At 39.0% G+C, this 14804-nt stretch overlaps 1 protein-coding gene across 22 annotated transcripts in view; it reads left to right on the plus strand.

Moving 5' to 3' along the window:
• SORBS1 (sorbin and SH3 domain containing 1) overlaps positions 1-14804 on the plus strand; it is a 114240-nt gene that overhangs the window by 39590 nt on the left and 59846 nt on the right. For 20 of the 22 annotated variants that reach the window (XM_088144279.1, XM_088144287.1, XM_088144278.1 and 17 more), the window contains 5 exons: positions 168-223; positions 4224-4283; positions 6014-6136; positions 11079-11114; positions 11229-11329. In XM_088144279.1, the coding sequence (XP_088000405.1) occupies positions 168-223; positions 4224-4283; positions 6014-6136; positions 11079-11114; positions 11229-11329 (376 nt within the window). The remainder of the gene's footprint in view (positions 1-167; positions 224-4223; positions 4284-6013; positions 6137-11078; positions 11115-11228; positions 11330-14804) is intronic. The other 2 variants (XM_088144276.1, XM_088144291.1) reach the window with 1 other exon arrangement.

The following is a 14804-nucleotide window of genomic DNA, read 5'->3' on the forward strand; positions in this document are numbered from 1 at the left end:
AACTTGAGGATTCCCTATTTACCAATAAGCTGTTTACATCACTGTAACAATGATAAACCTAGTGTAGCTTAGAGAATATTCATAACCCAGCAGTGTGGTGTATGTTTTTAAAAAGTATAATATAATGTAAGTTAATGGCATTCTCCTTTTTTAAAACACTTTTACAGAGAGGATCCAGATTTGCCTGTGTCTAAACCAGGACCTTTTGGTGCGATGACTTCAGGTAAGTATGACTTCCTTTTGGTTCTAAAACGCTAGGAAAAACAGCTGCAAGAATGTGTCGATCAGCACATTCATTTGCAAAATTAGTAGAAGACATTTCTCCTGCTTCACCTTAGACTTTGAGTTGTATGTTATGTGATTCATGACAAATATATAAAGCTTTTCTTATTTTCAGTAGTAAGAAAACACAGTTGGAGGAAGGTGCTTCCAGTGTACAGCTGTTTTGGCCAGAGGTCCCTATTACTACAGTGGCACCTCAAGGGGGAAACAGCAGTCTGTATTTCATTGACATACGGCCAGATGAAACAAAGGGAAACAGCAGTCAGAATGGGATAGTGTTCAATACGAAACTGGTATAGGCCACAGACCAGTTCAGAAGCACATTACAGATTTTAGTCCTCTGGCTGATCCTCCAATCCCCAGGCCCAGGCTTGTAACCTCCGAGCAGAGAATCCAGTGATGGAAACCAGGAGCACCACTGGCCTCCCAAATCAACTGTTTCCAATGCCATGGAAAGTCTGATTTTAAAAAGAATACAAGGAAATGTGCTGGGGAAAGAGAGAGACTTAGCATCTCTTTTCCCTCTTTTCCACTCTTCCAGGAGGACCCAGCAGGCATTAAGGTCCTGGCGGGTTTGTCCAGGACAATAGGAGAACAGCTTTGCCCAGCAAGCATTTTAGAAATGTGAACAACATAGAGAGTCATTCAGCTCCTTTATTCCTTTCAGTTATTGTGCGTTAATGTTGCTATGGAACTGAAAATAAAGGTGGCATTAAAAAACATTCAACAAATGTTGCAGTTAGGTGCTCCATTAGCAGGTTTAATAAAAGGGCATATTAGGGAGAGAAATTGAGCTGACAGCAGGTAAGAGGGCATTAGAAATTGCTAGTTTCCAACCAAACAACGCTGAAGATGAAAGATCTGTTAATTGTTCTGCTCAGCATGGTTAATATTTAGCTCATTAGTGGACCAGGAGCTGGTATGGTGACTTCACTAGCCATTTTCCATATTATTAAGAAGGCTCAAACTTACTTATTTACATATTCTTTTCTGGCTAAATGATTTATTTGTTGGAAAGCATTGTTATTGTTTGAACTCCTTGCAGGAGTTTCATTTTTTAATGCATTTTTAATGCAGATGAACTGAGAAGCATGGTTAAGCAGTGTAGTCTTGAGAATATAATGAATGATAAACCATTGTTCTGTTACAAGGAACATTGGAAGAATGAGGACTGAAGATTCTTTAAAAACTGTTTGGTTTGATGAACATTTTTGTATAGAACAAGATTCATATGAGTCATGTGTGTAATGGCTAAAAATATCTATTTGCACAGATACGTAATAAAAATTACAAAGTAGAGAGAGTCAAAAGATAGCATCTTCCAAAAAAGAAATGTTGGAAGTCTTGACCCATTGGCAGAATATAGGTAGTCCTCATTTAACTATGGTAATTGGGGCTGGCAACTCCGTTGCTAAGCAATGCAGTCATAAAGCATGGCATCACATGACCATGCTGAGTTATAATGGCAGTTGTGGCAGTTCCAGTTGTTGTCATTAGGTGAATCCTGTGTGGTCGCAGCGTCCCGCAGTCATATGATCACCATTTGCGACCTGCTGGCTTCCCCAATGACTTTGCTTGTCAGAAGTTGGCAGTGAGGGTCGCAAATGGTGATCACGTGTCTGCGGGTCATTGTGATCATTGTAATTGTGAGCTGGTTGCCAGGTGTCCGAATCACAATCATGAGACTGTGGGGATGCTGCGACAGCCACAGCTGTAAGGACTGGTCATAAGTCTCCTAATTCAGCACCGTCATAACTTTGAACGGTCACTGAATGAGTGGTCACTGAATGAGGGCTAATTTGAATTCACAAAATGGGTGCTAATCTCCCTTCCCAAGATAGACACTTCCAGAGCATAAGTGTGGCCATTGAGAAGGCCTTTTCTCTTGTCCCATGCCCCGGATGAAGCATTTTACATCTTGCATTAGGAGCTGTCCTGAAGCTGTGTAACAGAATTCAAATGTACAAGCACAGGATTGGAAGACTTGTGAGGGGTGCTAGTAGAGTGCCACCTGAACATGAGCAAGGAATATGATGCATTAGCTAAAAAAGCCAATGCAGTTCGGGACTGCATTAACAGAAACATTGAAGCATTGTGTCAGGACCACAAGAAGTAATTGATCCATTGTAGTTTGCACTAGTTAGCCCATACTTGGGAGTTCTGTGTTCAGATCATGTGGTATCATGACATAAACACAAAAGAAGTGGGGCTTTCACCATTCTGGTCTTCCCAGCCCCCTGTTACTTTTCATGAACTTGATAGCTCACTGTAAGCAACCTGATGATCTTCTGTTTGACCTCACAAAGTAAGTGAGAATATCTTCAGATCTTGTTTCATGCTAACCCAAGGGTATTTTGGTTCAGGCCTTACTGTCCTTTCCACATGGCATGCATAGGGTCAGATACTAATTAAGATGTGCCCATAGTTGCATGGTGGATACAAACTCCTGAGCTTCTTGTCATTGGGCACTTTTAGCATGGGCATTGAACTTCTCCAGGACAAGAGGCCTGGGTTAGGCTGCAGTCACCTCTTGAGATCGCTCCAGGTAGCTTAAGAAGGGCCATTGCTAGAGAGCAAGGGGGATTATTAGCAACAGAGATTTGTTTTATCCTGGTCTCCCTAACATTCCACATTGGCAGAATTTTGGATGGAGCACTGAGGGTATCTCTCCACTTCCCTGTTGAACCACAGAGAAACCTGGCAGACAGAGACGAGATAAGTTAACTCCCTCCTTTCCCCCATTCAGGTCTCCATGTTACATGCCAGGTTAGCATTTTCATCCAGGATTAACACTTGGATGAGAAGCTATTTTACCAGTAACCCAAGCTGACATTCATTGTAGAATAGAGAAGTCATCTTTCCTGTCACCATAATTTCTTTTGTCAGACTGGAAGTTGAAAAGAGGTGAGGCTTCTGTTCACTCCACTCCATCTATTCCTACTAGTAATCTCCTCAAGAATTGCTCCCAGAGTGTTTCCTGTTCCTTTCTCTCTGAGATAAATCCCTCAAAATCAAATGCACTAGAAATAGATGCACACACTTTCAGCACTAACCTCTTACTGCTGTCATATGCAGATACATATACCCATTCTGTGCACACATACACACATCAAAGTGGACACCCCTGCTTTCTGGACTCCCCAGAAGGTGGCAGCCTGATCTCCAGGGCTACCAGAAGTCTTGAGTCAGCCATCACAGGGTAAGTAGGAAAAGAAAACCTGATTTCAGGCGGGGAAGCCCAGGTGCTGGCATCAGGCAACCTAGGACCCCAAAAACTGGTCTGTCCCAGAGAAAAGAGTTTTGGAGAGGGACCCCAGTGGACAAATGGCAAGCTCTCCACTCACCAAGTCTTGCCCCCGGAGGACAGCAACCTTTCCTCTTCCTCAGAGACAGCTGTTACACATTCTTGAGCAGCTAGTCCAAGGCATCATTGAAGTGCTACATTTGCAAACAAATTTGTCACCAAATCTTCTTGCAGATGGCCTTTTGTATCACAGAATGTGCCAGACTTCATTATTTGAGAAATAATGTTATCATACTAAAGTTACCTGTTGAATAATGGACTTGATGAATGGATTTAGCATTTGATGGATTTGGTCACAATTTGTTGTTTGTTTGCTTTTTCTGTGACAGTTTTTTGCTGCCAATTTTTTGGCCAAATTTTAACCTTTTGCTGTATCTTTTTCATGAATAATAACATAATAAAAATGTTTAACCCCAGCAATAAGTGATTTCATTATAGGGTACATATAAATATCAAGCAGGAACATGGAGTTTAGTTTAGAATCACCATCTCTAACTAGAATGGCAACTACATAAAATTCTCTTGTCCAGTTTTCTTTTGTCATTTTGCTGTTTTTTTCTGTAGTGGGTACAGTTGCTTAGCCATTTTACTAAACTTGTTGTGAGAACATTGTACTGATCATCTGCCAATCTTTCAGAACACGAAGAAGTTGATGTTGTGAATGGACTAGCACTGAGTACCAAACAACATGAGAAAGGTGTGTTGAATCAAAACAAAGATATTTCTAGTACTTAATGTCATGAGGCAGTTGCTGCTTTTTTTATAACATTATATGCACAGCATTTATATATGCACAATTAATCTCCAAGGAAGTACTTTGAATACAGGTAGTCCCCAGTTTGAGAATGAGTTCTGTTCCCAAGGTCTGTCCTTAAGTCAAATTTGTATGTAAGCCAGAACAGTATTATTGTATAATACTGTATAAGTAGCACTGGGTAATTAACTCAAACCATTGTGTATTTAACTTGAATTTTGCTACAGTAGGCTCTTTCTTAACTATGGGTTGTCCTTAAAGTGGGTGTTAATTAAAAAAAATGAGTACAGGCAAAGTGTCCTTCAACTCGAATATGGCTTCTAACATACAGTAGAATAGTCAGGCTCTGCGATCTCCCTCCTCGTGCATCACCTGCAGCTCCCGACACAGCCCCGACACTTCCGCTTCTGACAGACAGCAGCGGCGGCCAATCAGGCGGGCGGGCTGGATAAATGACCCTGGCGGGCCGTATCTGGCCTGCGGGCCGTACTTTTGAGAACCCCCGCTTTAGACTAAGGAATGTTGGAGAGTTGATTAGTTAAGGATGCGTTGGACACATGACAATAAGTAAGCATAACCAAAATATTTGACAGAGACTAGAAATAGATTTCTATTATCAAAAGCCCAGAAGGTTTCCTTGAAAAATAAAAAGAAGCTAAATATGCATGATATTGATTATACATGAGAAATATGCAAAATGTTTTGAATTTGGAATTTTTCAAGCTTGAAATGCCTTGTTTTAAGCTTGTTGTGATTGGTTTAAATTTGAAATGGGTTGTTCCAGTATTTCTGGAAGTGTCCCAGCCCTGTTTTGACAATTTTGGAAGTGCTTCAAACTTGATAGAACACTTTTGATGAGATCAGAACAGCATTTTTGAATTCAGGATGGGGCATTTTGAACTCAGAAAGTTTTGCACAACACTAAATCTTACACAAAAGGTATCTGATCAATTTATTTCTGTGCCAAAGTGCTATAATAAAAATGCAGGTTAACTGCTTTGATGGGGAAAGCACTGTTGTATTCATCCACTTAAGGAGTTCAGTTGTTAAACATTACAGAGAGATTGAAGAATGGGAAGAAGTACAATCCAAACTGGCTTATATTAGATGTTCTAAAATGCAATGAAAGTATTTAATTTCCGTGCATCCTTGCTCCACTCCCCACTTTCTTAGTTTCATTGCTTCGATTTGGAAATTTGATTCTTGAAATGTTGGACTAAAACTGAGGAGTCCCATATTCAAGTCCTCACACAATTAAGGAGTATGCTTGTTGATGTTGGGCGATCAGTAGGCCTCAGTCCAACATGCCTCATTGGATTGTTGTAAGGATAAGATGGAGTGGGGTGGAGAAATAGTGGGAGAAGAGCCATCTTGAAAGAAAAGCAGACTATGAATCTGCAAAGGTACTACAGCAGTGTTTCTCAACCTTGTCAACTTGAAGACATGTGGACTTCAACTCCCAGAATTCCCCAGCCAGCCAAGGTTGAGAAACACTGTACTACAGCAATGTATTTATATGCACACAAATTTAAGCTTGGAATCAGAAATATATTAAACAGGATCATGACTAAATCAGTTTGCTTGAAGTTAATAATGAAGTATGCAAGTGTACATATCATGATTTTAAGTTTCTTTCATGTTCCAACATATTCCAACATTTTTTTCCCCTGTAGATCAGGAGTCTGCCAAAATCTGTACTGGAAAAGGAGCTGTGACCCTTTGGGCATCTCCAGCTTCTGAGAAGAGTCTAAGAGTTAGCCATCCAAAGTTTATGCAGGATGTCCAGCACACTGAAAGTAAGATCCAGTCTGGGAGATCACGTCACAGAAAAGCAAAATGACTCATTGATCCTCTGTTTCTTGATTGGGTTAACAGATAATTCCCTGGTTCAAAAAGTATAATCCCAAACGTTTACATTTTTAACTCAAGTTTGCATGCTAGGATTGGATTGCTTGATGTCTGGCTGAGTTTCAAGGATTAGAGAATATGACTGCAAATGAGCAAACATTTCAATGACACAATGCAAATTTCAGTGAAATAAAGAATGAATAGGCATTTGAGTATGAGAATAAAGCCTCAGAAATTCAAATTGTGCATTTCAAGTTTAAGTTAGGTAAATACTTGAATTCATTCATTCAGGATTAGTAAAACAACTCATTTTTAAGGTAGTGTTTTAAAATTCAGCTTATATAGGAGTTCAAGAGATTCTGTTTTCATTCTGCTGTTCTTTTGTGGGGGGAAATATCTTCTGCTTGAAAGTGGTTGTGCTATCTCACTACAATGGCATTTTGTTGTGTTCAGTTAGACAGATATATATATAATTATAGTAAACAAACTCTGAGCAAGAATATTTAAATGGGTACTGAGCAGGACGTGCCATTCTCCAGGATATTTTTGTTCTCATGATGACATAGATACATACTCATCACACTGTTCCTTTCAGGGTAAGTACCATTATACAAAGTGCAGAAAGAAGGAAGAAGTAGTAAGCAAAAAAATCGGAGGCAGGAGATAGAGAGGGAAGAAGAAAATCTAACTCAATGTAGCTTACACCAGTTCCATTCACACAACACTTCTCCTTATTTTGTAATCTTGCAAGCCATCCTTTGTTCTACAACATCTATACACATATTCATACTTTTAAAAAAATATTATAATTTTTAGTATGTAGAAAATGAGGAGAAGAAAAAAAGAAATGAAAAAAGAAAGAAAACATAGAATTATGACTTCTGCCCTTTTTCTATCAAGTTGCCATCTTATTCTTTTCCCTTCTTCTCTGACCCTTTTTAATCCCCAAATCCATAAATCATCAATTCAGTCTTTTCTTCTTTCAACAAAAAGTCCATATAAGGCTTCTAGCACATATTTGTACTTTTTGTTTCTTTTTCTCTCTTTTTTTAGACCATCCAACTACCATCCAACTACTAGTTTCTTGGTCTTTTCCTTCTGTTCATGCTATTCACTCTTCATTAATTTCTTTTGTTTTGCAATTGGATCTTCATTTGTTGTCCCTGTATGACCAAGCACTTCAGTGTACTTCTTTTGTACTTCTTTCATATTAGTTACTCACTTGTGTTTTATCCATTCTTGGCCTGTTGCTTCTTGTTTTGCCACACATTTTTCTTAAGTAAGCTATACCCACCACATTCATCTTTCATGTTCATACCCAACTTTCATCTCCATATAACAAAGTGTGAATGTTGGATAATATGCATTTCATGGCAAAAGGTAGCATGGGACCTCATACTACCCACGCTACCTTTTCTAACAGAATTTGAAAAACAGAAATTAACATTTCTCAGTTTTCCCATCTTCAGTAAACATTGTACCATGGTAATAATTTATTTGCTCTCATTTTCACCATTTATGTATAACTTGCAATTGTTCACTCCGGTGTTACTGTCAAGTGCAACTGCCTTGGGCTTCAGTACATTAATTACAAGTTCATAATCCTTGTTGCACTGTACCCGCTGTCCTACCATCTATTTGCTGCAAATCATTCAGGTTCTTGGCCAAGAACACAGCATCATCTGCACAGAGAAGTACACACATTCGTGTCTCAACCAGTATGCCGTTAACATTACCACAACCATTCTGTGTGCATTTTTCCATAAATAATATCCAAGGGAAAGCACACATCCTTGTTTTACTCCCTGCTCAGTGCTGAATCATTTGCTAAGCATTCCATTTATTCTCATGCACACTTTACTTCCACTGTATACTATTCTTGCTGTAATTATCTTCCATCTTCCTGTCTCAAGGCCCTCTTTCATAGCCCTTTCATATTCCTCTGTTATTTCTACAGACTTACTTCTGCTACACCCAGTAAAGCGTTCATATTAGGGTTCATTACCTTACCTTTAGTGCTGATGAAGGGGGTAGATAGATATAGATATAGGTATAGATATAGATATAGATAACATTTCTGCATCTGTTATGACTCCACAGCTGAATCAATAGGCCACATTTTTTTCACTGCTCCCTCTTTCACACTGGGGGAGCAGAATTCATAACCCTTCCTTACTTATTATGTAGACTGATTGGAAACTGAAGTTATTTGATTTTTGCTTGCTGATTTCTCCACTGGTAGCATTTTGCTAAATTGCCATTGGTCTTAGAAGGTTCTGAGCGCTGAAGTTCAGTATGTGCATTTATTCTATATTTATAGAGAAATATTAGAATATTATTACTAATTTCCTTCTGTTGTCTTCTCCTTGTGCTGTTTTTTGGTCTCTAGCCATGAATTAATAGAGTTAAAAGTCTTATTCCCTGACTGTTGTGATGCCTTCTCATAGTTAGCAGTGGCCCTGGCAAGTCTTTTTGACTCTGCCAGCTACCACATAGCTGCTGAGGACAATAACATGCTATGACAGCCTCTGCCCGTCCCATAATCATAATTCTCCCTAGGCATCTTGTAATGTAGGAAATGGATTTTTCAACCATGGCACTGACATACACAGTGTGTACTGTTAGAAGTATTTAGCCATCTGTTTTAATTATAGTAAGAATAGTAAAGAATAACAGAAGTGTGAGGTTTTCTACTCTGCTCCTTTAGGACAGCACCAAGTAGCTGAATTCCAGCTAAGGATCTGCCATCTCCCAGAATCACAGTGCCTTAGTTCCAGTACAAATAAATGAAATATAGACACACACACACACACACATACACACACAGTACCCTTGATTTAAATGACTCATAGAGGAAAGGGAATCTGTTAAAGCAGAACATCTGTTAAATCTGAATGGGATTTTATGCATGCATATGCATTTGTAAAATGGGAATGGAATTTTATCCGTGAAGATGTAATTTATTTTATTTTATTCATGCATGAAAGGGCAAATGAAATTTTATTTATGCACAAAAGCTTATAGAGTATGGACATATTGTGTCTGTTGTGTCCAAAGTCTGCTAAAACTTCAGCCATCTGTTGTGACTCCACAGCTGAATCAGTAGGCCACATTTTCTTTACTGCCTCCTTTATCACACAGTTCTGTTAAATTGTTAACTATATGCAGAGTTGGACAGACAGTAGAGAAAAATTCTTGCTATTATATCTTTTTTGTGGGCTTCCTTCTAAGTCAGGTGCTAAACTGGAGAGGACTGGTCATAAACTTGTCTGAAATCTAGTTAAGAGCTTGATTGTGGACTCTGCACATGCTGTTACACATAATGGTGTTTCAGGTAATCGAAGGACATTAATATTATCCTCACAAGAATCCACTGAAGACATCTCTTTTCTTTCCTCTCTTCTTCTTCCTTATGCTTCTTTCAAATTCCATTTCCAGCACCCCTAGGGATGAGAGACAGGTGCCTCCTCTCTGCCCCCCAACCCAGTTTTTGCCTTCTCTTCATTGCCTGCCCCAAATCAGCAGCAACAGTGTAGTTTACTGATGAGTTTAATTGACAAACCCCTTAAAATAGTCTCTGTAAGGTTTAAAGTGAAGAGAAATAGAAATGAAGATGGTGTGAATCTAAGACTCACAGACTAATTTTACTGTACATTAAGTTCAGCCGTATTTTTGAACCAGTCTGTTTACTTTGTAAAATGTACATTTTCATCCTTGCAAATGCCCCCCTTAATGGTTTGGAACAATTTATCTTAAGGAAACAATTATTGGGCAACAGAACAATAGTACTGTATAAATGTATTGGTAGGTACTGCCTTTGCTGTTAAAGGTTTCATGACCTTCTAAACTTTTTGGAATAATCTAGTTAATGTTGGGGGGGGGGGGATGAAGAAATTCTATTTATTTAAGCTGTAAATTATTAATATCCACACTCTGCTACATATGTGGCTGTGGGTATCCTATCTGCCTTTGACCCTCTTTTGAGGGCATGACATAAAATCAGCTGTTGGTCAGTGGTCCAGAAAAGTTGATCACTCTTAATTTTCAGGTTCGTCACTTCATGCTGCTGCTAGTTGGCCTTTTTTTCCATGCTGTTTCTATACATTTCCAATAACCCAAAGGAAACGTTTCCTACTACAGAAATGGCTTTATTGTGCTGATTCTCTTAGTCGTGTTTTGAAAAATGTGTTGCTGAGCTAGGGAGGTGATTTTTCTCCTGTATTGGGAGGGATGGGGAAAATAAGGGGCACCAAAATCAAATTTAGAAAAATGTTGGAAGGAGTAAATAAGAGTCATAAACTTGCCTGAAATCTAATTAAGAAATCTGCAATGCTGTGATAAAATTTCTAGCCCTGAAAGAAAAGTTTGTGGATTTCACTTTTATGATTTCAGAGCAATATAAATAAGGCAAGTGTTTAAAGTGTCAACACTGTGCTTCATGTTCTTGTTGGGCTCCCACAAAGATAGCACGTGATATATCGGTGCTTCTAAATGCACTTGTTTGTTTGTAGCCCTCTATCAGCTTATCTGGCAAGACTAACGAAGGACAGATATATTTTCCGCTCCCTGCCTGCATCATAGGTTAAATACTGAAATCTTCCATTTGCAGTGATGTGTGGCATTTGAAATTCTTACTGAGAACTCTGGATGCCTTTTTATATGCTAGAATGAAATGTCAGTGGACAATTGTTTCTTCACTACTCTGAACTATGGCTTTGTGCTTGTAAAGGTCAGGCGTTGCAAAGGAGTCATGTTTCTATGGGAATTAGGCAGCCTTGCTGGAAAGTGTTCCATGGGCAAAATGAAGTAGTCCACTTTTTTACTCTTCTATAATGTATTAAAAGATGATGTCTCTTCCCCTTTCTTATTCTCTCTGATACTTGTTACCAGTTCCTTCGGTCGAAGAGCAGGGAGGAACCAACGCAGGTAATTATTAAAGCTTCAGTTTTTACTGTTTCCTCAAAGTATCTGTTGTTTATGCAAGCAGAAATCTTCACCATTAAGTATTGTTTAAGTGATCTGAAAGTCTTTATTTTGCAGATGGCTGGAGAAGACTTTCTGGTCTTGACTCAAATAGGGAGATTCTGTCTGTGAAGGATTACTGGAGTGTGAGACCAAACTTCTCTGAGAGCAAACCACATGTAAGTAACTAATAGAAAGCCTAGGTGGGTGTGAATAATGAGACGTGCATGTGTTATCTTCTTAGATGTGCCTCTGACTTGTAATTTTAGTAATTTACATTAATAACATAAAATGTGGGAGCAACACCCAAGGAATATTACTTTTTAAAATTGGCATTTAAAAAACTGAACAGGAGGTTGTTTCTTGGTTGGTTTGTTTTCATTATTTAGTGTTTCTAAAGTGATTTGATAACAGTTGTCAATCAAATGTATCAGGCATGAACTCAGTTAGGAATCCCTTCTGTACTGGGAACTTGGTCCACTGTATTCTAGGTTGAGCTGGAATAAGGACAAGAATAAACTTATGATTTGCATACTTTCCAAAGTATACCTCCTGGGAGTCATAATCTTAATCATCTTAATAACATATAGGAAGGCTGTGCCCATCCTCTTTCTTTCCTTCACTATCTCCCAATCGTTAACCTTCTTCTAGTCTAATTACACTGTTACTGTGATCAAGTTTAGGCAATTAGCTTCTACATCTGAGTCTTGATAATTCAGTGATTGTGTGGCCAATTCTATTTGAATCTTTTCCCTTACATATTTATGTATTTTTTTGTTTAGACATCTAAATTTCTCTTGGCTTGTTTAGATTTGGTAATAGAAGTATTAATTTATGAGATAGGAATGAAAAATAGCTTGAACTGGATGTAATTCTATTTTAGATTCCTTGGGAGGAGCCATAGTTTATCACATTCAGATTTGAGATTCACTTTTAATCAGATACATCTAACTTTGTTAAGGCATCCTTGGTTTTTCAGCTAGTTGTTATGAAAGCATTTTGCACTCTATTACATAGAATAATAGAATCCTTGGGTTGGAAAGAACCCTGGTACAACCCTTCAAGGGCAGAAATCCTCAGACCACCCTAGACAAATGGCTGTCTAACCTCTGCTTGGAAACTCATGGGTTGGAGCACCCATGACTCCAGGGGTCTGTTCCATTGCTTAATAGATCTCAGGGTCAGGAAATTCCTCCTTATTTCATGTTTGGATGACTGTCTGTAAAGCTTCTTATTGTACCCTTGGGCACTACAGAGAGTATATTTACAACTTCTTCCTGTGATAGCCTTTCAGTGTCTCTCCTTAGCTTTCTTTTCTTTAGGCAAAACATACGTAGTTCCTTTAACTGTTCTTCATGGGATTTAGCCTCCAAGCCCCTTACTATCTTACTTCTTCTTCTCTGCACTCTTTCTAGTTCCTCAGCATCTTTCGGGTATTGTGGCACAAAAACTGGACACAGTATTCCAGGAGCAGTTTGACTAGTGCAGCATAGAACAGAACTATCATGACCCATGATCACACTGTTTATAACTCTGTTGATGCAACCCAAGATTGCATTGGCTTTTTTGGCAGTTGTAACACACTGCTGGCTAATGCTTAATCTGTGGTCTACCAGGACACTCAGATGTTTCTCACAAGTACTACTGCTTAGCCAGGTTCTGCCTATGCTTGTACCTGTGCAACTGGTCTTTCCAACCTAAGTGCAGAACCTCACATTTCTCTCCACTGAACAGTATTTGTGTGGATAGAGCCCAATGTTCAAGTCTGTTTAGATCCCTTGGAACCATGAGTCTGTCTTTTAAGGTGTCAGCAATCCCCCAACTCTGTGTCCTCTGCAGATTTGATGAACATCATTTCTATCCCCCCATCTAAGTCATTTATAAAAAAGTTGAAGAGCACTAGGCTCAGGACAGAATCCCTCCAGGCTTTGTTTAAATGCCTCCAGTGAAGGAAAGTCCACCCTCTCCTGAGGGTTTCATTATAGAATAGCTTTTACTGTTACAACATTTTTATGAAATCTCTTTCCTTGTACCTTAAGTCCATAGTTTCTTAGTCTGCTTCTGGAACAATTTTGTATCTCCATAACAGCTCTTCAGATACTTGAAGCCAGCATCATGTTTCCTTGCTGTCTAAATATACCCAGTACTTCCAACCATTCCTCTTAAGTTTTTCCTTCCTGCCTCTTATCATATTGGTTGCTGTCCTCTAGGCTGGCCTTTCTAAATTGTACCCAGAACTGGGCACAATATTCTGGGTAACTTGTAATCATCACAGAATAGAGAAAAATGTTGGTTTATCTTAATCCTGACGTATTTCTGTTGTTGCATTTGCAGGTACTATTGGCTTATGTTAGCTTCTGATCCTCCACAATGCCTACATCCTTTTTGCATGTACTTCTACCCAGTATGTCCTCCCTATCCTATAGTCATGCCTCTGATTTTTCCTATATAGATGTAGGGCTTTGTATTTGTTCCTGTTGAAATTAATCTTGGTAGTTTCTGCCCATTTTTCCAGCTTGTCAAGATTCTCCTGAATCCTAATACTGTCCTAAAATGGCTTGCTGAAATTGGCTGTTCTGAAATCTAGTGCACAAGTATGACTATCCTCCAGTTTCTCTTTCTCTAATACTTTGAACCCCAAGATGGTGTGGTGACTTCCTCCCAAACTTCCCACCACTTCTTTCTCCCCTTCTGGATCTTAAAGAGCCTTGTCTCTTTTTCAGCCTTTTCGTCTGCTTGTTCTATAGCAACATAATTACAAATACTATCATTTTTATTGAACTTCCCTCTAGAATGAACATCTTAATGATTTACAATTTAAAACAGTATTTATGAACCTTGATCAAACTGCTGATTGATGGCTAGTCTCTTAAATCCAAGGTCTGGGTATCAAGAGTTTCCATTTACTCTCAGAACCTGAGATAAAAAGATGCAGAAAGTTACGTTTTATCCAGGAAAAGGAAGAACGAAGCCCTTAAAAAAAGGGGTGGCACCTACACAAGAATCCATCCCCTCTAGGCATGCCACATAGCCAAGAGAAGAGGTGGGGATGAGCAGAGAGTCCTCGCCCTGCTATATCAATGAGCAGCAAAGTACCATGAAGCTTGTAGAGGCTGATTCCAGTAGCAAAGCTGGCTTGAATTCCAGTCTACATCAGAAATAAATTCCAGCTACAACAGTACTGTACTACAAAAGTGCAGTAGTTGATAAGTGGCTTATTATCTAACAATACCTGCCCATTGCAGTTGAAAAAGCAGCTCTTTTGCAGATGAGTGTCCAAACGGAAGGCATCTGTTTTGTAGCTCAAAAGGTATCTCTGGCACAGGTGAGGTGCCTTCCTCCTCCTGCTTCTCACATATATTATATCATCATCATCATCATCATCATCATCATCATCATCATCATCATCATCATCATCATCATCATCGTTATTTGGTGCAAGTCATCCAATCAGGACTCCTTTGCAAATTGACTGCACAAAGCCCCTAGGCTGGCACTGGGAATATGATTAAAAAAGCCAAAGGTTTCTCAGCCGCATCCACACAAGGCAAGAGATACAACAGAGAACATGGTATTGTTTCTAATATTTCTTTCTGTTTTAGACAAGGGTAAATGTAGCAGCTGGCACAAAGCTGCCATTATGTGAGGACAGAG

The sequence above is a fragment of the Python bivittatus genome, unplaced genomic scaffold, assembly GCF_059951505.1.
Source record: "Python bivittatus isolate LINGU-HERP-01145 unplaced genomic scaffold, Pbiv_v1 ctg000400_np1212, whole genome shotgun sequence".
In the NCBI taxonomy this organism is placed as follows: domain Eukaryota; kingdom Metazoa; phylum Chordata; class Lepidosauria; order Squamata; family Pythonidae; genus Python; species Python bivittatus.